Here is a 27,428-nt window from a genome sequence, read left to right as displayed (position 1 = left end):
GGAAACCCACGCAGACATGGGGAGAATGTTGCAAAGACAGACAGCCCAATGCCCTCCAAAGTAGCGATCTGGTAGTATGGCCTGTATAATTGTCAACTTTATAGTCTAGGACAGTGCATGCCCACCTCCTCCTATCCACATCGGCAATGCCCACAGCGAGGTGGGGCCACTCATCCCTCACACCTATTGGCTCACCAACATCCTTAATGAGTAATGTACAATGAGCTTGTACACTGGCCACTGATTGGGTCTCAGGTGCCGATGTCAGGTCCCAGTCATGGATAGGAATAGTGCGCTATACACGCAGGAATTTGGGATCCCCCGACTCCACCATGGTGGGTTACCACGCGGCGAATGGGGAAAGCCAACCAAAATTCCATTGAATTCAGTGAAACAGGAAGATTCCGTCAGACACCGGCACGGGAAAATCCCGCTCTCTGACTCATGTCTGGGCCACTCGTGTCTGAACATTGACACTATCGGCTTTTCACAATGGTGTAGGATTCGGCATCTGTCACTACTTTTCTTTGACTGGGTTTCTGCCCAGGACCCACGGCTGATACAATCGCCAAACACTGCAGATGCTGGAAATAGGAAATAAAACCAAAATAAATGCTGGAAAAACTCAGCAGGTCTGGCAGCGTCTGTGGAGAGAGAACCAGAGTTAACGGGCTGAATCTTCCCAAAGAAAATCCGCAATGGCCAGAATGTTACAGCTGTTCGCGCTGGCGGGATTTTCCCATCCCAGTGAATGGAGATTTGGCTGGGCTCCAAATTCTCCGACCTCGCTGCAGCTGGTCGGAGAATTCGAACGGCCAGTAAGATTACGCCCAAAGGTCGGAATTTTACCGGCACGTCTGCCCCAATTCCGGGAGCGGGCGAGGCTCGGAGAACGGCATTCTCCATTGGCTTCAGACAGGATCGTATGAACCTCGGGTGGACGTGCCGGTAAAAGTCTGCCCAAAGTGTCTGGTTCAGACCGAAAATCGACATATTCCTCCCCAGAGAATCAGGCAGCCGTTCCACCCAGATCTTCCCAAACTTTGCCATTTAGAGCCAGGGGGGTGTATGTTTTGCATTGTGTCATTGTGAGGGGTGGACCTAAAAAGGGCGCCCCAATCTCAATGACAGGCCTCCCTCTTCCCCACCTCATGGACATCAGGAACCCCTTCATCGAGTCTCCCTGGCAGTTGCAATCCCCCCACATCACTGATCGCCAGAATCAACCCCCTCCTCCCCACCCTACTCCAAGGATCGCTGGCATAGGCCTTCCCAATGGGGCCCCCAAATGCCCTGCCCCCTTCTCACCCCATACCCTTGGCAGGCCAACTGGGGATCACCCCCTGGCTGTTCCATGCCACAGCCCAGCCATGTCCCTGACTACTCAGGGGTTACACTGGCCATCTAGCCCCCCAGGATGGTCATCGGCATGGAGACCAGTAGTGATTCACACCAGCATTACATTACACCAGTGGGTGGGAACATCTGATGTTCCCGGAAGATATGGCATTAAGCCAGTTTAGCATATTAAAATATATTTAAATGTATGGTAATTAGATTCATGCCCTCACTGGGCATGAATCTGATGGTGTCACCAGCGGGGGAGGGGATCAGGGACAATCTCATTTTGAGACCACCCCGCCACAAATCCTGTAATGACCCCCTCGTGAGTGTTTCTGGCCATAACGGGATTTGTGTCTCGTTGATCAGGGTTGAAAATCTCCCCCAACGTTTCAGATTGAGTGACCTTTCATTGGAACTGATGAAGATTCCAATGAAGGTTACGGTACAAGGTGGTTCTACCTCCACAGATGCTGCCTGACCTGCTGAGTTTTTCCAGCATTTTCTATTTTTATTGGCTCAATGTATGCGGAAAGCATGCAAACCGATGGAGCATCTGTATATCTTAAAGAACAACACAGGCACCATTTAAAACAACAACTCGATTTAATACAGGTATAGACCCTGTATTTGGGAAGCTTGGCACTGGATATGTGCCGGACACAGGGATTTTGGGTCCAAGTGGGAGAAAATACTTATATATTTCTATAGTTAACTATAGGATTATTGTTCATTAAAGCTTAATGCCAGGCTGATTTCTCCACTGAGACAGACTCAGCCGGATGGGAAGAGGATGAGGGGGTGAACCAGGTCAACTTGCGCCATGAAATGTTGACTTTCACCAACTTTTATAGATGCACCATAAAAACATCCTTTCCGGATGTATCACAGCTTGGTGTGGCTCCTGCTCTGTCCAAGATCGCAAGAAACTACAAAGGGTTGTGAACGTAGCTCAGTCCATCACGCAAACCAGCCTCCCATCCATTGACTCTGTCTACACTTCTCGCTGCCTCGGCAAAGCAGCCGGCATAATCAAGGACCCCCACGCATCCCGGACATTCTCTCTTCCACCTTCTTCCGTCGGGAAAAAGATACAAAAATCTGAGGTCACGTACCAACCAACTCAAGAACAGCTTCTTCCCTGCCGTCAGACTTTTGAATGGATCTGCCTCACATTAAGTTGATCTTTCTCTACACCCTAGCTGTGACTGTAACACTACATTCTGCACTCTCTCCTTTCCTTCTCCCCGATGTACCCTATGAACGGTATGCTTTGTCTGTATGGTGCGCAAGAAACAATACTTTTCACTGTATCTCGATACATGTGGCAATCATAAATCAAATCAAATTTAAAAAAGCAAGGATCAGTGTATAGCGACCCAGATATGCAGCAAGCTAGAAGTAACCATCCACTGCCAATGCTGTACACAAAATAAATCTTTAAGAACAAATGGGAGAAGAACTAATTGGGAGGGGGGGGGGGTGTGGGGGATACAGTTGGGTGTGGGGTCATGAATGGAATCCTGTAAGTTGACCTTTTGTTAATAAATGATGGAACGATCAGCAGTGCCTGATGATGGGGTTGGTAAAACAGTTTCCAGCTTTGAATGTAGCCAGTTTCGGCTCCTCCCAGAGTTTGGAATGCTGTATAGGGGGTCCATTACCTGCACTAAAAGATCGTAAACTACTTCACTAGGTGACTTATCCAAAATTGCCACTGAACACCGAAAGAGGAAGTTAGGACATGTACCAGGAGCTTGGTCAAAGAGGTTGGCTTCTAAAGACCAATTTTAAAGGGGATTGAAGGGGGAAAGAGTGGCTTAGGACGGGAATTCCAGGGCTTAGCGCCCAGGCAGCTGAAGGTACAGCCCTCACTGATGGAATGATGAAAATCAGGCATGCTCAAGTGGCCAGATTAGAGGAGCACAGATATCTGAGCGGTTATAGGCGCAGTGGTTAGCCTCACAGCGCCAGGGACCCGGGTTCAATTCTGGCCTTGGGTCATTGTCTGTGTGGAGTTTGCACATTCTCCCCGTGACAGCGTGGGTTTCCTCCGGGTGCTCCGGTTTCCTCTCACACTCCAAAAATTGCGGGTTAAATGCATTTGCCATGCTAAATTGACCCTAGTGTCAGGGGGATTAGCAGGGTAAATATGTGGAGTTACGGGAATAGGGCCTGGGTGGGATTGTGGTCGGTGCAGATTCGATGGGCCGAAAGGCCTCCTTCTGCACTGCAGGGATTCTATGTTCTATAGGACTAGAAGAGATTACAGAGATAGGGTGAGTGAGAGGTATTTGAAGACACAAGAGTAAGTAAAAAAACAAATTGGTGCAACGTACGATCATGAGAACGAACACAACAGTAATAGTGAGGTTTGCAACGGCTACGATGTCCTGTCCAGTCGCAACAGCCAGTCCCAGAGACGCAGCTGTCACAGACACTTGGATTAATGTCAGCATCGCAATGAAAAAGGCAGCAGGCTGGAGCTTCAATCCTGAAAAAGAAAAAATACGCAGTCTAATTTTCAAACTCTGACCTGTCAAATCAATCATTGTGTCTCGTTCTACAATGCGGTGTCAGCTTCTATCTGGAATAAAGAAAATTGCATCGTCCTGAAAGATAAGGGCTGGAATTTTGCAGCCGTTCAGGCTGGTGGGATTCTCCAGTCCCGCTGCAGTGAACGGAGCGATGAATTCTCTGTCCGCGTTCGCAGCAGCAGCAGGAAAATGTGAACCGCCGGAAAATTCTGGCCATGATATTTAAAGTTAAAGTTCATTTATTAGTGTTACAAGTAAGGCTTACTCTGCAATGAAGTTACTGTGAAAATCCCCTAGTCCCCACACTCCAGCACCTGTTCAGGTCAATGCTCCCTAACCAGCACGTCTTTCAGGAAACCGGAGCACCCGGAGGAGACCCACGCAGACACGGGCAGAATGTGCAGACTCCGCACAGACAGTGACCCGAGCCGGGATTCGAACCCGGGTCCCTGGTGCTGTGAAGCAGCCATGCCGCCCAAATATTTGGGTAAGACTTGCTCTGTGCAGTCTGAATTATTTTTAACAAACCGGGGGAAGATTTTCTGGCTGAACGGCGCCAAGACTGGAAATTCCCGCCCAAGATTAACGGACCTTTAAACGCTCCGCTAAATGTTCTGTCCCGCCCACTATGAATCCCACAGCGGGCAAGACCAGTAAATCTCACCCACGATTATGATGTATTTATATTTTATTTATCAAGGCAATCTGACACAATGAATCTCATACTTTAAATATTGTTTGTTTGATGACTTGTGGTTGACATAATAATTTTAAAGAATATTTTCTTGTTTGAAAAAATCTATTTTTGCTTAAAATATTGGATTTAATATCCAACATACATTCATACTTTTCATTGTGGCTCCACGTGTACATTTTACCTTTATACTTGAGTGGACACTACATTTAAAATATTCCCATTCCAGCAGTCACAAAGACCATGGGCGGAATTTTCCATTTGCGCTGATGGATTTCATAGTGCGCATCCTTTTCTTCTCTATTCATTCGTGGGACATGGGCGTCGCTGGCTGGACAGCATTTATTGCCCATCCCTAGTTGCCCTTGGAGGGTAGAGAGTCAACCACATTGCTGTGGCTCTGGAGTCAATGTAGGCTAGACCAGGTAAGGACAGCAGATTTCCTTCCCTAAAGGACATTAGTGAACCAGATGGGTTTTTCCGACAATCGACAATGGTTTCATGGTCATCAGTAGATTCTTAATTCCAGATATTTTTTATTGAATTCAAATTCCAACATCTGCCATGGCAGGATTCGAACCCGGGTCCCCAGAACATTAGTGGAGTTTCTGGATTAATAATCTAGCGATAATACCACTGGGACTCCAGGGGCAGAGATCCCACCCTCGGAACGGCTGAATATCGCACTTGGATATTAATTATACACAGTCTCCAATTCACCTGGAGGGTTGGGAGTTAATTCGCCTGCCCACTGTTACTTGCTGGGGTCAAAGGTGCGGGTTCCACATTTAAACACCGCCCAAATGCACACATCTCACTCTCCAGCCCACCTGTCTCCACGGACACACAGATGTCCAGAAACCAGAGGAGGAAGTCCGCAAGCCACCAGAAGAATGCAGAACCCCGCTTCGGTCACAAGGTCCTCCAGGCTTTAATCAGAGGAGATCACAGGAATATCTTAATCCCAGAGATAGTTCCAGAAAGCACACCGGCCTCACCACTCCAGCCCAGAGACCATCACAGAGCAGGCCAGTATGTCTGTTAGCTGCCCCCAAAACACCTTCCAGTGCAGGTAGATGATTAATATCTCATCCGCTCTACCAAATTGTCATCCTTCAACTCCTTAGGGCTAATCTCTTCAGGCATCTCACACAGCCATGGCCACTTTCTGCTCCCTAAAACATTTGACCCTTGAAAGCTCTGAAGTCAAAACATTGAAACGTTGTTGCTTACCAATCAGGAAGTAGGTTGTAATTGTAAGTACGATGGCTGGTACTGCTCTCATGGGTATCAAGTCAACAAACAACTTTGCTATGAAGTATGAACTTACTCTGTAGTATCCACTGATATATTCATGTCTGTAAGTAAAATAAAATCACCATGACATAGCATCAAATATCATCGAGGATTGGAGATAGACAGACTAGCTGCATTGTGCAACTCTCCCACCAGGAGAAATAGCTTCTCTGGGCACTATTTCATGCAGGCAATGGGGTCTTGCCCACCTTATCTTGTCTGCTTGGATCTTGTTTGTCTCTTGTGGGGAGCATAAATTAGATTCAAATTGAACTTGATATTTGGAGCAAGCAAGGAGATGGATTCAAGCTTGCCTGGTCTATTCTGAGCGGTGGATTTGTAACTTTAAGAATGGAGTTTTTTTTTAAAAATCACAAAAAAAAAAGTTGACAAGAGTTGAAAAAAGTTGACATTACCAAGGCCAGGACTACGTCCTGAGGAACACACTAAAGCTGGAGGAAGCCACCTCAGAGGCACAATGGGGAAGGTCGCTGTCTAAGACCTTTCAGTCACAGTGCACTGAAGGGAGCAGAATCCCGTTGGGCTGAATGACTCACACTGAATGTATACAGTGAGTATTAAATATAGCACAATTGCATTGAAGCTCCTCAGAGTGCAACTTGATCGACGTAGACAACTTAAATACCTTTGCAGCATAGTGACCATTTTGTAATTCTGGCATTTTCTTTGACTACATTGAAGCACCTCAGGATGCAACACGATGTTTGTAGGAAACCTAAATATTATTGCACTGTGTGATGTTCACTTTGAAATCTTAAATGTTCTTTCAGATATTTTTACTAATAAAGAAATATTTTCGCAAAACAAAATGCTGGTAAGAGCCCTGTGCTGCCTCCTTTCATCAAGACCCTTGAAAGGAGGCTCGACTGACACTTAACTAGACAGGGCAAGGCATTCCCCAGGACCAAGGACCCCAAGGGCAGAGATCCCACCCATTTACAGCTGCAGATCTCAATACAAAACCTTCTTTCATCCAATGTTGCACCAGAGTAAACCCCTCACTTTTTTATTCTCTCATGGGATATGGGCATCGCTGGCTAGGTCAGCATTTATTGCCCATCCCTAATTATCCGTAAGGTGGTGAGCTGCCTTCTTGAACTGTTGCAGTTCATGTATTGTAGGTACACCCACAGTGCTGGTAGAAACATAGACAATAGGTGCAGGAGAAGGCCATTTGGCCTTCAATATGATCATGGCTGATCATGCACTCTCAGTATCCCACTCCCACTTTCTCTCCATACCCCTTAATCCCTTTAGCCACAAGGGCCACGTCCAGCTCCCTCTAGAACATATCTAACAAACTGGCCCCATCAGCTTTCTGAGAGAGGGAATTCCACAGGTTCACAACTCTCCGGCTGAAGAAGTTCTTCTCATCTCAGTCCTGAATGGCTTACCCCTTATCCTTAGACTGTGACCCCTAGTTCTGGACTTCCCCAAAATCGGAAATATTCTTCCCACATCTAGCCTGTTCAGTCCCATCAGGATTTTATATGTTTCTATGAGATCCCCTCTCATTCTTCTAAATTCCAGTGAGTACAAGCCCAGTCGATCCGGTCTCTCTTCATATATCAGTCCTACCATTCCGGGAATCAGTCTGATGAACCTTTCCTGGATTCTGTCAATAGCAAGAATGTCCTTCCTCAGACTAGGAGACCAAAACTACACACAATACTCAAGGTGTGGCCTCACCAAGGTCCTGTATAACTGCATCAAGACATCCTTACTCCTGTTCTCAAATCCTCTTGCTATGAAGGCCAGCATGCCATTAGCTTTCCTCATCGCCTGCTGTATCTGCATGCCAACGTTTAGCGACACTTCCACCATGACACCCAGATCACATTGCACTTCCCCTTTTCCCAAACTGCCACCATTCAGATAATAGTCTTCCTGTTTTTGCCACCAAAGTGGATAACCTCACATTTATCCACATTATATTGCATTTGCTAAATATTTACCCACTCAGCCAGCCTGTCCAAGTCACCCTGCAGCCTCTTAGCATCCTCCTCACAGTACACACTGCCATCCAGCTTAATGTCATCTGGAAATTTGGATATATTGCATTCAATTCCTTTGTCTAAATCATCAATGTATATTGTGAACAGCTGGGGTCCCAGTACTGAATCTTGCGGTACCCCACTAGTAAGTAGCCTGCTGCTCTGAAAAAGGACCCATTTATTCCTACTCTCGGCTTCCTGTCTGCCAACCAATTCTCTATCCACATTACCCGCAATACTATGAGCTTTAATTTTGCTCAATAATCTCTTGTGTGGGACCTTGTCAAAAGGAAGGGAGTTCCAGGATTTTGACCCAGCGACAGTGAAGGAGCGGCCGAAATATTTCCAAGTCATGATGATGATGAGTGACTTGGAGGGGAACTTGTAGGTGGTGGTGTTCCCAGGTATCTGCTGGTCTCTAGGTGGTAGAGGTTGCAGGTTTGGAAGGTGCTGTCGAAGGAGCGTTGATGAGTTCCTGCAGTGCATCTTGTAGATGGTACACATGGCTGCCACTATGCATCGGTGGTGTTTGGAGTGAATGTTTGTGGATGGGTGTCAATCAAGCGGGGCTGCGGTGTCCTGGATGGTATTGAGCTTCCTGACTGCTGGAGCTGCACCCATCCAAGCAAGTGGAGAGAATTCCATCACACTCTTGACTTTTTCCGGGTGGATTGTGGACAGGTTTTGGGGAATCAGGAAGTGAGTTACTCTCAGCAGAATCCCTAACCTCTGACAGATTGTATATGGCTGGGTCCAGTTCAGGTCAATGGTGACCCCCCAGGATGTTGGCATTGGGGGATTCAGCAATTGTAGTACCATTAAATGTCAAGAGAAGATGGTCAAATTCTCTCTTTGTTGGAGATGGTCATTGCCTGGCACTCTTATGGTGTTACTCGTCACTTATCAGTCCCAGTCTGAATGTTGTCCCGGTCTTGCTACACATGGACATGGACTGCTTGCAAAGAATTCCCATGGAATGGAGAGCATGTTTGTGATTCATGGCCATTTCACATTGTGATGATATTGGGATCGACATTTACGAACAAGTTCCTGAAGGACCGTGTAGCACCTAGTCTAGAGACGGAAAGAAATCTTTTGGAATAACGGGATTCTATCGGGAATATTGATGGCTCCTAATCTGTTCTAAATTCTGTTAATTATACTTAAAATTTTGCATGTGAGAAAGAAAGAACAAAAAGAAAGATTCCGTTATAAACACAAGGCATTATTTAATTTAATTGGACCATATTTTACCCTGGTGATTACATTTCAATTAAATTAGCCTGTATTGGGCATTGAAATTTAGAAAAGAAGATGTTTAGAAAACTAGAACACAAGAATTAGGAGCAAAGGTAGGCCATTTGACCCCTCCAACCTGCTCTAACTGATCATGGCTGTGTCCTTAACTCCATTTCCCTGCCTGTTCCCCAGACCCTTTGGCAGGGATTGATTTTCCCAAAATTGCCTGGAGCAGGCGAGAAAAGCTGTGGGAAACTCGCTGGTTTCGCTGCTGCCTTTCCTCATTCTGATTCAATGGCACTCTGTGCAATTTCAGAGCACTGGTGAGGATCACATAATGTGGAGATGCCGGCGTTGGACTGGGGTGAACACAGTAAGAAGTCTCACAACACCAGGTTAAAGTCCAACAGGTTTATTTGGTAACACAAGCCACTGGCTTTCGGAGCGCTGCCCGAAGAGCAGCTACCAAATAAACCTGTTGGACTTTAACCTGGTGTTGTGAGACTTCTCACAGAGGATCACATAGCCAGCTTGGTCCATTCCTAGAAGTTGAATATTTGTAAGTTGCAAATAGATTTTTTATTACAATTCTAAATTCAGGCAAACAAAACGGGTTGGGCATTAATGTCAGAAAATCAAAACAGTCACCTACATGAAGATCTTCTTTTCCGTGATAAACAGCTCAATAACGGATAAGCTGCTGAAACACTGGTTAGTGGTCAGAAAGAACATTGCACCCGCTCTGTAAGAAAGCAGAAACGATCAGGAGTGCTCATGACTTATTCCAGATCTTTCACCCAACGTGTTCCGCCGAGGGCTTTCAGTGTTTCCATTAAGTGCTGGAATCTGTGGCGTTATACTCACCTGTTCTGAATTCCCGTTAGATTATCCTGCACTCCAAAAAATATTGCTCCCACAATCAGCCCCAGGACAAGTGTAACCAGCACCTAATGAAATCAACAAAATTGATTAGAACAATAAACATTTCAGGATGGTGGCCACTACTAATATTCTTCAGTCCCTAATGGCACCATTAACAGCCCCTTTGTCTCACGTCCATGACATCTTTGTCAATCTCTCCTTAACTCCGACTTCTCATTGACTTTCCATTCTGCCCCAACCCCTTCTCTAAGTAAATAATTCATCACATTTCAAATCCTTTCCAGTTCTGCAGAAGGATCAATGAATTTGAAACATTAACTCTGCTTCTCTCTTCACCGATGCTGCTAGACTTGCTGAGTATTTCCAGCATTTTCTGTTTTTATTTCAGATTTCCAGTATCCGCAGTATTTCGCTTTTATTAAAAGATAATCAAGCCTCTCATTTGACTGACTGTCCAACCTCGCTACAGCATGTTTGCCTGTATAAGGACAGTAAGTAGTCTCACAACACCAGGTTAAAGTCCAACAGGTCTATTTGGTAGCACGAGTTTTCAGAGCGCTGCTCCTCAATCAGGTGAGTGCGGGATTTGTTTCACAAACAGGGCATATATAGACACAAGCTCAGTTACAAGATAATGGTTGGAATGTGAGTCTGAACAGGTAATCAAGTCTTTACAGGTGCAGACAATGCAAGTGGAGAGAGGGATAATCACAGGTGAAAGAGGTGTGAATTGCCTGAAGCCAGGACAGTTAGTGAGATTTTGCAAACCCAGGCAAGTCGTGGGGGTTACAGATAGTGTGACATGAACCCAAGATCCCGGTTGAGGCCGTCCTCATGTGTGCGGAACTTGGCTATCAGTTTCTGCTCAGCGACTCATGTGTCTTGAAGGACAGTGTAAGAACAGTGCTTGTACTAGAAGACAAGTCATATGAAGTGCTTTGGGGATTTTCTGTCAGATAAGATCAGGCAGTCTATAAATGCAACTTTTCCTCCTTTATTTTTGTGAAATGTGTCACTTAATCAAAAAGAAACGGACAGTGCATGAGGGTAATTTCTTCACCTTGCATTTCAGCTTCACGAAGAACAGAGAGATTCGTTCTTACCTGAGCAATAGAAGCCTGGGGATTCCTCAGGAGGTTTTTGAAAGATCGTTTTGTCACCCACTTCAGTTGGTGGAAGAATGACGTGGTGTAGGTAATGCTCTGGGCAACCGACACCGAATTTCCGACTTTCCCACTGGACAGCTTCTTTAATTCGGATATCATTTCACTGTAATAGTAGGATTTGGAGTATTCCTCTGCTAGCTTCTCTGCTATGGTAGTGCCTTTCTTTACATCAGATGCGTCAAGAGCCATTTCTATGGTAGGAGGCAAACCAAACACTTTAATAAGCTCTTTAATCAACCCCACAGCATTTAAATAATTTAAATCAGTTCGCTTTGAAATGCATGGATGGTGTGAACAATGGTTGCAAACTAAAGCTAGGACAGAGAGTTATGTTAAAAGAAAATTACTGTGGATGCTAGGATTGGAAACATAAACAGGAAAAGCTGGAAAATCTCAGCAGGTCTGGACAGCATCTGTGGAGAGAGAATAGAGGCAACGTTTCGAGTCTGGATGGCTCTTTGTCAGAGCTGAACAGAAAGTTGCATCTTGTCCAGTTCAGTCCATGTACCCTGTTAATGATCTGAGAAGTGTAAATGACTGTCGGATAATCTCTCTGCCGCTGAAAATTAACTATTACAGATGTCGAGTCTCATTCCTTCAGGTTTTAATTGTTGTTGATTTGATTTATTATTGTCACATTTACTGTATTAATATACAGTAAAAAGTATTGTTTCTTGCGCGTTATACAGGCAAAGCACATCATTCATAGAGAAGGAAATGAGAGGGTGCAGAATGTAGTGTCACAGTCATAGCTAGGGCGTAGAGAAAGAGCAACTTAATGCAAGGTAAGTCTATTCAAAAGTCTGACAGCAGCAGGGAAGAAGCTGTTCTTGAGTCAGTTAGTACGTGACCTCAGATTTTTGTATCGTTTTCCCGACGGAAGAAGGTGGAAGAGAGAATGTCCGGGGTGTGTGAGGTCCTTAATTATGCTGGCTGCTTTGCCGAGGCAGCGGGAAGTGTAGACAGAGTCAATGGATGGGAGACTGGTTTGAGTGATGGACTGGGCTACATTCACGATCCTTTGTAGTTCCTTGTGATTTTGTTGGAGATCTTTCAAAGTATTTCATTTAAAATTAAAACTTTTCTTTTCACTTTTCCATTCAGACCCTTTTCCTCCCTTGCTGTAATTCTGATCTTTCTTTCTGCACCTCATTTCTCTTTCTGTACCCGATTTAACATTGAATTCACCCTCTAAGGCCAGCACAGTGTTTAGCACTGCTGCTTCACAGCGCCAGGGATCTGGGTTCAATTCTGGCCTTGGGTCACTGTCTGTGCAGAGTCTGCACGTTCTCCCTGTGTCTGCGTGGGTTTCCTCCGGGTGCTCAGGTTTCCTGCCACAGTCCAAAGATGTGCAGGTTAAGTGGATTGGCCATGCTAAATTGCCCCTTAGCATCCAAAGATTTGAAGGTTAGGTGAATAGGCCGTGCTAAATTGCCCCTTAGTGTCCAAAGATGTGGTTAGATGGATTGGCCATGCTAAATTGCCCCTTAGTGTCTAGGGATGTGAAGGTTAGGTAGATTAGCCACGGTCAATGCGTGGGATTACAGGGAGAGGGGGGTGGGGTTTGGGCCTGGGTAAGATGCTCTTTAGGAGAGTTGATGCAGACACAATGGGGGGCCGAATGGCCTCTTTCTGCACTGTGGGGATTCTATAGTTCTAATTGAATAGAGGAGCTGGGCTCAGTGCTGGTTTAAGAGTCGGTGCTGAGCCTGTCCGTGTGGCCGACAAGCCCTGGGTTGATTTCATTGTCAACAAGCTGTTAATTAGTGCAAGACTCCCACTTCCCCATCTAGGAGAAAGTCCTATCTCCAAGAGCTGTTGGCTCATTCAATGGGAGTTTGTCAATCTTTCAGTGCAAAGAGTTGTCCATGACTGAATGGCAAATTCCAAGATCCAGGACCACATTCTGAATGATGCATTAAAGCTTGGGGCAGCTGCACTCAAAAAGGGGAAAAGCCAGTCTAAAGGACTTTGAGTCAGCCTACACTGAGGGATTGGAAACTGTGTGGAACACCTCAGGCTGTGCCTGACATAGAACGTAGACTGTAAATATCTATATATTTATATATGTATGTATTTTTTAATTCATTCGTGGGACAGGGGTGTCGCCGGCTGGGCCAGCATTTATTGTCCATCCCTAGTTGCCCGATGGCAGTTGAGAGTCAACCACATTGCTGTGGCTCTGGAGTCACATGTAGGCCAGACCGGGTAAGGACGGCAGATTTCCTTCCCTAAGGGACATTAGTGAACCAGATGGGTTTTTCCGACAATCGACAATGGTCTCATGGTCATCAGTAGATTCTCAATTCCAGATTTTTTATTGAATTCAAATTCCACCATCTGCTGTGGCGGGGTTCGAACCCAGGTTCCCAGAACATTAGCTGAGTTTCTGGATTAATAGTCTAGCGATAATACCACTAGGCCATCGCCTCCCCTTTTGAGGCAGCTCAGAACACAACATACTACATGGAGGAAAAATGAGTTCTATTGCACTTCCTGTAACATTTAACTTGAAATGTTTCAGAAAGTACTTCCATAAATTTTTTGAATACATGTATTTTTGTGAACGAGAAGAGAAGAAAAGGAACAGACAAGAGAATCAGACCAGACCAAACGTGTTTCGCCCTGTGTCTGAGCTGGTCTGCAGAGTAAAGGCTGTGTATGACTTGTGAACTATCGCCTAGTTGTCCAGTATTCCTTTACTCACGAAGCTATCGTCTGCCAATTTTTGTCTCTTGTCAGGAAGCCAATTAAAGGTTCAAGTAATTTAGTAAAAAAAAAGTGTCTTGTTTTCATGTCAGGTAAATAATTATCAGAGTTAAACTGTTATGAAAACATGACATATTCTGGGGGTAATTTTGTAATCGGAAAAAGATATATAAACCTTTTTAAAAATTTGATTTAATTTGATTTTGATTTTATTATTGTCACATGTATTAGTATACAGTTAAACGTATTGTTTCTTGTGCGCTATACAAAGCATACTGTTCATAGAGAAGGAAAGGAGAAGGTGCAGAATGTAGTGTTACAATCATAGCTAGGGTGTACAGAAAGATCAACTTAGTGCGAGACAGGTCCATTCAAAAGTCTGATAGCAGCAGGGAAGAAGCCGTTCTTGAGTCAGTTGCTACATGACCTCAGACCTTTGTATCTTTTTCCCGACGGAAGAAGGTGGAAGAGAGAATGTCCGGGGTGCGTGTTACAATTCATTATCATGAACAATCAACCAATATTGTCTATTTGGGTCCCCTTGTATTTACTGTACCTGGATCCAAGTCCACAACTTTATTCATGTTGACTGCAGTCGAGTCTCCATTGATGATGTCAAGAAAAAAGTCAGCAGGATTGTTAAATGGCTCACAGCTGTATCCTGATCAAAAAGATTTTTAAAAAAGCAAGAGTGAATGTTAACCCAAACAATAAAACATCAAATTGTTTAGTTTTCACAATTATTGATAGTTTGGTTGTCTATTTCCCAACAGCTCTCGGAACTGTCCAACCATCCAGCAACTCATGATCATTCACATCCCATTGGTTATCTCTGGGTTATTGAATCATGGACTAGTACCACAGAGTAAGAGGCCATTCAGCCCTTCAGGTTTGTCACAGGCTCTTTCAAAGAGCAATCCAGATGGTTCCACTCACCTGCTCGTTCCCCCTATCCAAGTCCTTTTTCTCTCCTTCAACAATTCACTCAAATTCATTTGGAAGGTTCCTATTGGATTTGTATCCATCACCCTCCCAGACGCTGCAGGCCAAATCCTAACCAATCATTCTGTTAAAAAGGTTTTCCTCATGTTGCCTCTGGTTACTTTAGCCAATTACTTTAGATCCTTTCCCTCAAGTTATTCTCCCTTCGCTGACTGGAAACAGCTTCCCAATAAATATTATATCAAAACATTTCATGGGAAGATGGCCAATTTCCGATGAATTGTGTGGAGGAAGGTAAAATGCATCAGTCTCCAGAACTTTAGATACAAAAGAATATTATTGCATTGGAAACAGTTCAGTGAAGGTTCACTCAATTCCTGGGATGAAGAGCTTACCCATTGAAGGAAGGGTGAACAGGTTGGGTCCACACCCATTGGAGTTTAGAAGAATGAGAGGTGATCTTATTGAAACATCTAAGATCTCTAATAGGATGAATACCAAGAGGATGTTTCCTGTCTTGGGGGAGACTAGAACCAGGGGACACAGTTTAGGAATAAGCATCCCCTTTTAAATGGAGATGAGGCGAATTCTTTTGGGCGGCATGGTGGCACAGCGGTTAGCACTGCTGCCTCACAACACCACGGACCCAGGTTCAATTCCGGCCTTCGGTGACTGTGTAGAGTTTGCGCATTGTCCCTGTGACTGCACGGTAGCACAGTGGTTAGGGGCGGCACGGTAGCACAGTGGTTAGCACTGCTGCTTCACAGCTCCAGGGTCCCGGGTTCGATTCCCGGCTCGGGTCACTGTCTGTGTGGAGTTTGCACATTCTCCTCGTGTCTGCGTGGGTTTCCTCCGGGTGCTCCGGTTTCCTCCCACAGTCCAAAGATGTGCGGGTTAGGTTGATTGGCCAGGTTAGAAATTGCCCCTTAGAGTCCTGGGATGTGTAGATTAGCGGGTAAATGTGAGAGGGTAGGGCCTGGGTGGGATTGTGGTCGGTGCAGACTCGATGGGCCGAATGGCCTCCTTCTGCACTGTAGGGTTTCTATGATTCTATGACTGGGTTTCCTCCAGGTGCTCTGGTTTCCTCCCACAGTCCAACGATGTGTATTAGCCATGCTAAATTGCCCCTTCGGGTCCCAAGATGTGTAGGTTAGGGGAATTAAATATGTGGGTTACGGGAATAGGGCCTGGGAAAGATGCTCTGTTGGAGAGTTGGTGCAGACCCGATGGGCTGAATGGCCTCCTTCTGCACTGTAGGGATTCTATGAGGATCACTAGTCTTTCCCAGAGTGCAGTGGGGGCTGGGTCATTGAATCTTTTTAAAGCTGAGGTGGACAGATTTTTGTGGTGAGGGGGAGATAAATGGGTGAGGGGCGGTGGCAGAAAAGTGGAGTTGAGACCACAATCAGATCAGCCATGATCTTTTCAAAAGGTGGAGTAGGCTCGAATGGGCCACCTCTGTTCCCAAGTTCTATATTCCTAACGTGAAGAACCTGGTTGGACTATCGACAGACACAGTGGAAACCAGCATTGAAAACAACATCCCAATTTGGGGCGGCACGGTGGCACAGTGGTTAGCACTGCTGCCTCACGCCGCCAGGGACCCAGGTTCAATTACGGCCTCGGGTCACTGTCTGAGTGGAGTTTGCACATTCTCCCCGTGTCTGCCTGGGTTTCCTCCCACAGTCCAAAGATGTGCGGGTTAGGTTGATTGGCCATGGTAAATTGACCCTAGTGTCAGGGGATTAGCAGGATAAATATGTGGGGTTATGAGAATAGGGCCTGGGTGGGATTGTGGTCGGCGCAGACTTGATGGGCTGAATGGCCTCCTTCTGCACTGTGGGGATTCTATGATCTATGAATCCAATAGAAGACTCTAACAATTCAGTTTTGAATTATACACCATCCCCGCTATTATTTTCCCAGTGTATTTTGGGCCATTATATTTTTATAACAGTGACCTGGCAGATTACAGCTAAGTTGTCAGCTCTGGTACAGCTGGTAGCACACTCATCTTGGAGTCACAAAGTTGTGGGTTCCAGGAGTTAGGCATAAAAATCCAGGCTGATACCCCAACATAGTACTGAGCGACTCTCAGCCATCTTTCAGATGAGATATTAAACTGTATATTCTCTCAGGGACATGTAAAGACCTATGGCACTATTTTGGAGAAGTGTAGGTTAGTTCTTCCTGGTATCCTGGCCAACATTTATCATTCAGTCAACATTACAAAAACAGATCCTCTGCTCCTTATCACATTGCTGTTTGTGGGAGCTTGCTGTGCGCAAATTGGTTGTTGCATTTACAACAGTGACGACACTTCATTGGCTGTAAAGTTCTTTGGGATGTCCTGAGGTTATGAGGGCACTTCGAAATTCACAATGCAATCAGGCAGAGTCAACATGGTTTTGAGAGGGGAAAATCAGGTGTGACTAACTTACTAGAGTTCTTTGAGGAAGTAACAAGCAACATGGATAAAGGGGAACTTGTGGATGTACTCTACTTAGATTTCCAGAAGACATTTGACAAGTTGTCACATGAAAGGCTACTATGCAAAATGAGAATCTGTTGTGTCAGGGGTAACATATTAGCATGGATAGGTGATTGGTTAGCTAACAGGGGACAAAGAGTAGGCATAAATGGGTCATTCTCAGGTTGGGCAAGATGTGATGAGTGGAGTGTCAGAGTGATCAATGCTAGGGAACCAGCTGTTTACAATTTATATCAATGATATGGATGAAGGGAGTGAATGTAAGGTTGCTAAATAAGATAGGTAGGAGAGTAAGTTGCAAAGAGGATATATGGAATCTGCAAAGGGACATAGACAGGTTTAGTGAGTGGGCAAAAATTTGGCAGATGGAGTATAATGCGGATAAATGCAAACTTGTCCATTTTGGCAAATAGAATAGAAAAGCAATATACTATTTAAATGGAGAGAGATTGCAGAACTCTGAGGTACAGAGGGATCTGGGTATCCTGGTGCATGAATCACAAAAGGTTAGTCTGCAGGTACAGCAAGTGATTAGGAAGGGAAATGGAATGTTGGTGTTTATTGCAAGGGGAATGGAATATAAAAGTAGGGAGGTTATTCTACAGTTGTTTAGGGCGCTGGTGAGACCACATCCTGACGAGTACTGTGTACAATTTTGGTCTCTGTATCTAAGAAATTATACAAAAATGTGTTAGAAGCAATTCAGGGGAGGTTCGCTCCGATATCTGGGATGTGGGGGTTATTTTATGAGGACAGGCTGGGTCTGTATCCATTGGAGTTCAGAAGAATGAGAGGTGATCTTACTGAAACAGATAAGATCCTGAGGGGACTTGACAGGAGGATGCTGGGAGGTTTGGCGGGGGGGGGGTGGGGGGGGACACAGTTTAAAAATAAGGGGTCTGCCAATTAAGGCAGAGTTGAGGAGAAATTATTTATCTCAGAGCGTTGTCAGTCTTTGGAACTCTCTTCCCTGGAGAGTTGTGGAGTCAGGGGCCATTGAATATTAAGGCAGAGGTCTGTTTGTAATATATATATATAAATGATTTGGAGGAAAATGTAACTGGATTGATTAGTAAGTTTGCGGACGACACAAAGGTTGGTGGATTTGCGGATAGCGATGAGGACCATCAGAGGATACAGCAGGATATAGATCGGTTGGAGACTTGGGCGGAGAGGTGGCAGATGGGGTTTAATCCGGATAAATGTGAGGCCATGCATTTTGGAAGGTCTAATACAGATAGGAAATATACAGTAAATGGCAGAACCTTTAAGAGTATTGATAGGCAGAGGGATCTGGGTGTACAGGTACACAGGTCACTGAAAGTGGCAACGCAGGTGGAGAAGGTAGTCAAGAAGGCATAAGGCATGCTTGCCTTCATCGGCCAGGGCATTGAGTTTAAAAATTGGCAAGTCATGCTGCAGCTTTATAGAACCTTAGTTAGGCCGCACTTGGAATATAGCGTTCAATTCTGGTCGTTACACTACCAGAAGGATGCGAAGGCTTTGGAGAGGGTACAGAAAAGATTTACCAGGATGTTGCCTGGTATGGGAGGGCATTAGCTATGAGGAGAGGTTAGAAAAACTTGGTTTGTTCTCACTAGAGCGACGGAGGTTGAGGGGGCGACCTGATAGAAGTCTACAAGATTATGAGAGGCACGGACAGAGTGGATAGTCAGAAGCTTTTTCCCAGGGTGGAAGAGTCAATTACTAAGGGGCATAGGTTTAAGGTGCGAGGGACAAGGTTTAAAGGAGATGTATGAGGCAGATTTTTTACACAGAGAGTGGTGAGTCTCTGGAACTCACTGCCGGGGGAGGTAGTGGAAGCAGCTATGATAGTGAGTTTTAAGGGGCGTCTGGACAAATACATGAATAGGATGGGAATGGAGGGATACGGTCCCTGGAAGGGTAGGGGGTTTTAGTTCAGTCGGGCAGCATGGTCGGTGCAGGCTTGGAGGGCCGAAGGGCCTGTTCCTGTGCTGTAATTTTCTTTGTTCTTTGTCTTGACGAACAAAGGAGTGAAAGGGGAGAGATGTAGAGGGGTGCAGCAGTGTAGGGATGGAGTTGCAGAGCGAAGGGCCTAGCGAAGGGTAGGTGGGAATGTGGAGTTGAGGCCACAATTAAATCAGCCATGATCTTACGGATTGGCGGAACAGGCTAGAGGGGTCGAATTGCCTATTCCTGCTCCTAATGAGCATGTCCATCTGTTCATATGGAAGGTTCTACAAGAAATGCAAGAGTTTATTTTTAAATTTACCACAGGACTGAACTGGAATGGGATGTTGCAGCAAGTGGATCTCCTCAGTATTTTACACCAAGATATTGCCTTTTAAAACTGGAATCCCAGCAATAACCCACAGACAGTAACTCATTTACACACACTCACCGATTCCGGAGAAATAGTCCAGTGCCTCTGAAGCTGGACCATGGAAAACCAATCTGCCGCTAGCCAGAAGCGTCATGCTGCCAAACAGCTTAAATATAGAATACCTGGGCTGGTGGATTGAGAAGATAATCGTTTTACCTTTTCTTGACATCCTAAAAAGAAAAATACCAAAAGTAAATATTGCGACAAATTTTAATCCAAGCCATCGACAATAAATGTCTCCGACCTCAAGTTATTGGGCAAGCTTCACTATGTGAGGAACGTTTAGATGGCTTTAAACAGCTGTTCAGTTTGAAACATCTAACAAGAACTTTCATTTATACACTGCTCTTAACGTATTAAGGAATGATTATATAATAAAATTTGACACTGAACCATGTGGGGAGTTATTCGGTCAGATGACAAAAAAACTTAAGTCAAAGAGACCAAAAGAGAAAATGCTGGACATTCTCAGCAGGTCGTGTAACTTTACATCCCCATCTCAATACAAAAAAACACATCTTTATCTGTCACAGTTTACCCTCTGATTTCAGCTTCTCTGCCGTTTGGCCATTCACACCCTTTATTCTCTCTATGAGCTGCCATTAGCAGCCTTTCCCCTTGTTTGTGTGGCTATGACTCATCTTTCATTCCCTCCCCCTGCAGTATAAATATCTCCCACTTTCCATCCCTTTCAGCTTTGACAAAGGGTCATCTGGACTCGAAACGTCAGCTCTTTTCTCTCCTTACAGATGCTGCCAGACCTGCTGAGATTTTCCAGCATTTTCTCTTTTGGTTTCAGATTCCAGCACCCGCAGTAATTTGCTTTTAACTTGGTCAAAGAGGTTGGTTTTAAGGACCATTATAAAGGGGAGAGATGTAGAGAGGTGCAGCAGTGTAGGGATGGAGTTGCAGAGCAAAGGGCCCAGGCAGCTGATGGCACAATTGCCAATGGTGGAGCTCTGAATGCCAGAACTGAAGGAGCGCAGAACTCTCAAAAAGATCTCAAAGGCCTCGGGTCACTGTCTGTGTGGAGTTTGCACATTGTCTGCGTGGGTTTCCTCTCGGTGCTCCGGTTTCCCCCCACGCTCCAAAGATGTGTAGGTTAGGCCATGCTAAACTGCCCCTTAGTGTCCCAACATGTGCAGGTTAGGGGGATTAGCAGGGTAAATACTTGAGGTTATGGGGAACAGGTCTGGGTGGGATTTCTCCTTAGCGTCAGGGGGATTATGTGGGGTTACAAGGATAGGGCTTGGGTGGGATTGTTGTCAGTGCAGACTTGATGGGCCAAATGGCCTCCTTCTGCACTGATTGGAGGGCTGGTGGAGGGTACAGAGATAGGGAGGGAAGGGAAAGGGGCATGGGTTGTTTGCCACGTACAACTTAAAATTTAATTTCCTAACTGAGTGAGGCAGGTGGGAAGAAGACAAAAGTTAACATCTTCCCTCTCAGAATTTGGTTACAGGCTGGAGGGATATCAGACAGCTATTCCTTCCTGTTCTCTGCCTCCATTGTGTGTGAGGCCCTTACGTTCCATGGTTCTCTGACAGAACAGAAATGAGGAATATTTAAACACACAGAAATGGTCAAAGGAAGTTCAGCAGGGACGTCTTTACTCAGAGAGCAGTGAGAATGTGGACTCCACACCACAGCGATTAACTGAGGCGAGTGGTATTGACACCGTAAAGGGGATAAAAACAAGGTAAATGGAGTGGAAAGATACGTTGTTAGGGTGAGATGTGGGGAGGTGAGGAGGCTCTCGTGGCGTACCAACACCAACTGGGACGGGACAACCTGTTTCTGTGCTGTAAATTCCACAGATATCTACGTCATGTGAAAGTACCGGGAGTCGTGAGAAAGGGGCAGAATGTGTGAAGAGTGTGTGTGTGTGTGTGTGTGGGGAAGGTACAATATTTGAGGAAGGTCACACCCATTGTGAATAATTGATATTCATCAATATTTAACTCTGATCAAACACTTTGTGCCAAAGTCATGTACACACCGAAGTGAGAATCCTTGATCTAAATGTTGAAGCTGCTTTTATCAGGGTAACCATGTCAAGATCCAATCAGCTTGAACTGTGGTGATAGCAATTAGAAAGTAGTTCAATGAATGGAAATGACTGCTTTCTGGATCATTCCGGTGATTGTAAGGAGTCAGTAGAAGAAGTAAAGGTACAGAAGAGAGTGTGGTTACAACGCTACTCAAAATGAATGACAGGGTGATATTCTTCTGTCCTTTTAACTACTCTTTGATCATTGCAGTTGTTGTAATTTGTGTTAGGTTTGACCTGCTCCATAAGGACCACCAAGCATTAGGAGCTGGATTTTCACCCTCAGGACAGGGAACAGGAGTGCAGGAAATTCCCTACTCGGCCTGGTCTACCTGGGGGGTGGGGGTAAAGTAGCGCAAAGCCAAGGCTTCCATAGCACAAGTTGGGAGCTGTTGTAGGGCCAGCCAACCCAGGAAATAATTTGAAGGCAGTTATAGGGGTTGCTGGGTACAGATACGGGCTGGTTCTTGGTCCACCTCGGTGCTGTGGGACTTCATCCCAGTTATAATGAAACAAGGCCCTCGAGACAAACTCCCCCACCTTAAAACTCCCACACATGCCCAATGCCCCATCCATGCCACCTCATACCCCTCCACTCACTCCATATGGTCCCTCATACCCCCCCCCCATTGCAAACCATGATACTTCCATACCCATTCACCCACTATAAACTCTATAGAACCAATGAACTATATAGTGATAATAGAATGTGTAAAATACTTTTAAAATAATCCACTTTCTTGAAACAATCCTTTTGCTACAGGCCAACAGAGCAGCCAAATATTCAGACCCTTTAAAGTATCAATTTTGTGTAACTAACCATCAATGAGGATTGGCTAAGAGCAAGGCATCTATTCGTCTGTTGAAACAACTGGGTCCCAAGGAAAACATTGTTTGACTGACAGCTCTTGCTCCTTGGTCTCTACTGGCAATTGCACAGTGTTTGTTTACATGAGGTTATGAAGTTTCAAGTGCTTGTAGTTTCAGCTTTAATGCTTTAAAGGGTCTGGAAAACTGAATGGCTTACTCCTGCTCTGAAGCACCATGTTGCTATATCCTTATAGTCCTCAAAAATAACTTCCAAAACACAAGCAAAATTACACCTTATGTGAGATTCCATTAAAAACACTAAAAGCTCCCGAGAAATTCTATAATATTTTCTTCCCGCACTTAAAGAAACAATGAGGTTCTGGAGAGTGATATAAAAGATCTCAGGTTATAAATTTGCCAACATAAAAAATGATTTCAATCATTTCAAGTCTAATCACGATTCACATTTTTTCGGACACCAGAGAATGATCTTGTTTTTCCCATTTAGACTGATCATTTGCTCATTTCTTATTCCATTATCCCCCATTTTTCTTTGCATCAGTGTCCCTTCAATCATTTAATCTCTCCTGCCTTCCCTTCTTGTTCTCTGTCCGCTCTGCACCTTTCCCAGCCTCTGCACTTGCGTAAATCCAGTTACATCTCCAACTTCGTCCAGTCCTGGTGCAAGGTCAACGACCTGAAACATTGGGTAGAATGTTCCAGCTGTTCATGTCTGCGGGATCCTCTGGTCCTGCCGACAGTGCATCCCCACCGTAGATTAGGGGAGGCGATGGCCTAGTGGTATTACCGCTCGACTATTAATCCAGAAACTCAGCTAATGTTCTGGGGACACGGGTTCGAACCCCGCCACGGCAGATGGTGGAATTTGAATTCAATAAAAAAAATCTGGAATTAAGAATCTGCTGATGACCATGAAACCATTGTCAATTGTCGGGAAAACCCATCTGGTTCACTAATGTCCTTTAGGGAAGGAAATCTACCGTCCTTACCTGGTCTGGCCTACATGTGACTCCAGATCCACAGCTATGTGGTTGACACTCAACTGCCCTCCAAGGGAAACTAGGGATGGGCAATAAACGCTGGCCAGCCAGCAACGCACATGTCCCACAAATGCATAAAAACATTTCCCATTTAGACCTTCTCCAGACTGATCATTTGCTCATATGGACTCCATATCTAAGGAAGGATGTGCTGGCCTTGTAAAGGGTCCAGAGGAGGTTGACAAGAATAATCCCTGGAATGAAGGGGTTGTTGTATGAGGAACGGTTGAGGACTCTGGGTCTGTACTCATTGGAGTTTAAAAGGATATTGCAAGGCCTGGATAGAGTGGACATGGAGAGGATGTTTCCACGAGTAGGAAAAACTAGAACCAGAGGGCACAACCTCAGGCTAAAGGGACGATCCTTTAAAACAGAGATTAGGAGGAATTTCTTCAGCCAGAGAGTGGTGAATCTGTGGAACTTTTTGCCGCAGAAGATTATGGAGGCCGGGTCATTGAGTGTCTTTAAGACAGAGATAGATAGGTTCTTGATTAATAAGGGGATCAGGGGTTATGGGGAAAAGACAGGAGAATGGGGATGAGAAAAATATCAGCCATGATTGAATGGCGGAGCAGACTCGATGGGCCGAGTGGCCTAATTCTGCTCTTACGCCTTACGGTCTTATTTGCTTCTTTACTCGTTCCATTACCTCCCCCATGACTGGGGTGCAGTCAATGGGAAATTCTATTGGCAGCAACGGGATCAGAAGATCCTGCAGCGGCAAGCGGTGTACCACCTCCACCCCGAGAAACTCCGCAGGGAGGCCAGAACATTCCCCACCCACCCAGCTCTGCTTCTCTCGCTACAGATGCTGCCTGACCTGCTGAGTGTATTCTCTGCAAACATTCTTCCGTTTTTATTTCCGGTGTCCAGTCTCCTCAGTATTTTTGCTTTTGCTAAAACTTAACTGACGGGCTACATGAAGACACCTTTGCAGCAGCATAAGCACAGCGAGGGCCGTGCTCGCATCCAGGCCCGTGGTTGGTTCATCCAAGAACAAAACAGATGGATCAATGATCAATTCCATTCCAATATTTGTCCTCTTTCGCTCGCCGCCAGACACTCCCCGAATAAACATGGTTCCCACCTGTTTTAAACACAAAGGAAGGGAATGTTATTGAGAGAGTTCACTGCGCCAGAGGGCAGCCAATGGGAACTGCGCCATGCAAACCGACCACACACAAAATAAAAATCACACAACACCACTACACCTTTCACAACCCGTCTGGTTCCCTTTAGGGAAGGCAATCTGCCGTCCCTATCTGGTCTGGCCCACATGTGACTCCAGAGCCACAGCAATGTGGTTGACACTCAACTGCCCTCGGAAATGGACTTGCAAGCCACTCAGTTCAAGGGCAACGAGGGTTGGGCAATAAATGCTGGCCCAGCCAGCGACGCCCGTGTCTCACAAATGAATTTTTTTAAATGAACAGCTGTTAAGAACATAAGACCATGAGCTGTCCATGGTTAATCTTCTGCCTCAACTCCACTTTCCCTCAGAGACCAAAGTTCTATCCATTGGGCAGGACACCAGGGAGAACCCCGTTCCTCTTAGAAATAGTGGCTGTGGGATCTATTACATCCACCTTAGAGTTGGCACACAAGGCCTCACTTTAACACCTCATACAAAAGAAGGTACTTGTGACTGTGCAGCACTGTCAGCACTACCGAGGGAGTGTCAACCCTACCGAGGGAGTGTCAACCCTACCGAGGGAGTGTCAACCCTACGGTGGGGGTGGTCGCGCTACGGTGGGGGTGTCAGTCTAGTCTGTGGTGCTCAAGTCTCTAGGGTGTGGCTTGAGCCCACAATCTTCAGGCACAGTCCAGAGCGTTACCGAGTCAGAACCAACACCTCCCTCCAGGTTGTAGCTAAGGTTAGAATAGAGCAGAGAGACTTTAGCCGAGTCTCAAATCATGTTGTACTTGATGCTGAGGCTGAGTGCCTGGAACACAAAGTCTTTTATTCCACCATTAACATCCACCATGCTGCTGAACACAAAATTCAGACAAAAAGATAAAACTATTTCAGAATTGTTATGATGACCATGGGGTGTGGGGGGGATTATTAACAGATCTCTCTGGGGGCTTTGTGAAGTACAGGTGGCCTTATTGAGTGAGTGGAGGCTCGTCCAATCAGAAGAAGCCAGTGGGGGGGGGGGGGGAGTTTGGGACTTTCCCCGAAGCGGGGTTGTAGGTCCCGGGGTGAAGACTACCTGATTGTAAGCCGTGGGAGTCACCTTTCCTTTGGTGCCCAATAAAGGGTGTTGGTGACGGGAAACTAGGCTTCGGCTGAGTTTCGACAAGAAGGATGATTCTCAGAGATTTACCCCTGCTATTTCTCAAATTCATTCACAGCAGATGGGCGCTGCTGGCCAAGGGTAGTATTTATTGCCCATCGCTAACTGTCCAGGAGACGCGGGTGAACCTGTTCAGATAGTGGGGTGAAAGTGCTCCTACACAGCTCTTAGAGAAGGAATTCCAGAGTTTTAGAATATGGGTGCAGGAAAATAGGCGAATTGGAATCAAATCCAATATAAAAAGATAAACAAATAGAGTGAATGAAAAATTAGATTAAGAAGGGAAAAGCTACATTTAAAAATTTGAAAAGACCTCTAGGAACAATTTACTACTTGGAGGCATGAGATCCATTATTTAAATTGTTCCCTTTTTTTGTTCATTCCTGGAACATGGGCGTCACTGGCTGGCCAGCATTTATTGCCCATCCCTAGTTGCCCGAGGGCAGTTGAAAGTCAACTGTGGCTCTGGAGTCACATGTAGGCCAGACCGGGTAAGGACGGCAGATTTCCTTCCCTAAAGAACATTTGTGAACCAGATGGGTTTTCTGACAATCAACGATGGTTTCATGGTCATCAGTAGATTCTTAATTCCAGATTCAGATCTCAAGAACAGTTTCTTCCCTGCTGCCAGACTTTTGAATGGACCTACCTCGCATTAAGTTGATCTTTCTCTACACCCTAACTATGACTGTAACTGCACTCTCTCTTTTCCTTCTCTATGAATGGTATGCTTTGTCTGTATAGCGCGCAAGGAATACTTTTCACTGTATCCCAATATATGTGACAATAATAAATCAAAGATATTTTTATTGAATTCCAACTCCGTCATCTGTCGTGGTGGGATTCGAACCCAGGTCCCCAGAACATCAGCTAAGTTTCCAGATTAACAGTCTAGTGATAATATCACTAGGCCATCACCTTTGGGTTGGCAAGGTTTGAATTTCACATCATAGAATCATAGAATGGAATCCCTACAGTGCAAAAGGCGGCCATTCATAGAAATCATAGAAACCCTACAGTGCAGAAGGAGGCCATTCGGCCCATCGAGTCTGCACCGACCACAATCCCACCCAGGCCCTACCCCCACATATTTTACCCGCTAATCCCTCTAACCTACACATCCCAGGACTCTAAGGGGCAATTTTTTAACCTGGCCAATCAACCTAACCCGCACATCTTTGGACTGTGGGAGGAAACCGGAGCACCCAGAGGAAACCCACGCAGACACGAGGAGAATGTGCAAACTCCACACAGACAGTGACCCGAGCCGGGAATCGAACCCGGGACCCTGGAGCTGTGAAGCAGCAGTGCTAACCACTGTGCTACCGTGCCGCCCGATGGATTCGGCCCAATGAGTGTGCACTGCCCACAATCCCACCCATGCCCTATTCCGGTAACCCTACATATTCACTCTTACAATCCCCCTGACACTCGGGTCAACTTAGCACGGCCAATCAACCTAACCTGCTCATCTTTGGATTGTGGGAGGAAACCGCAGCATCCGGAGGAAACCCACGCAGACACGGGGAGAAT

The 27,428-nt window shown here is 45.5% G+C and overlaps 1 protein-coding gene across 3 annotated transcripts in view; it reads right to left on the bottom strand.

Annotated features, from left to right (window-relative positions):
• The window catches only part of abcg2a (ATP-binding cassette, sub-family G (WHITE), member 2a), a 64,071-nt gene that overhangs the window by 11,810 nt on the left and 24,833 nt on the right, over positions 1–27,428 (bottom strand). For 2 of the 3 annotated variants that reach the window (XR_013496346.1, XM_078204827.1), the window contains exons 5-12: positions 24,528–24,685; positions 19,696–19,847; positions 14,436–14,540; positions 11,108–11,361; positions 9,987–10,069; positions 9,775–9,864; positions 5,806–5,930; positions 3,681–3,835 (exon numbers count right to left, since the gene is read on the bottom strand). Coding sequence is in view for 2 of the 3 variants with exons in the window: in XM_078204827.1 (XP_078060953.1) it covers positions 3,681–3,835; positions 5,806–5,930; positions 9,775–9,864; positions 9,987–10,069; positions 11,108–11,361; positions 14,436–14,540; positions 19,696–19,847; positions 24,528–24,685 (1,122 nt within the window). In the remaining variant the exon portion in view is untranslated. The remainder of the gene's footprint in view (positions 1–3,680; positions 3,836–5,805; positions 5,931–9,774; positions 9,865–9,986; positions 10,070–11,107; positions 11,362–14,435; positions 14,541–19,695; positions 19,848–24,527; positions 24,686–27,428) is intronic. The other variant, XM_078204926.1, reaches the window with a different exon arrangement.

Source organism: Mustelus asterias, chromosome 1, assembly GCF_964213995.1.
Source record: "Mustelus asterias chromosome 1, sMusAst1.hap1.1, whole genome shotgun sequence".
NCBI lineage: Eukaryota > Metazoa > Chordata > Chondrichthyes > Carcharhiniformes > Triakidae > Mustelus > Mustelus asterias.
Note: the sequence above shows the minus strand (reverse complement) of the source record. Positions and strands in the feature narration are given on the sequence as shown.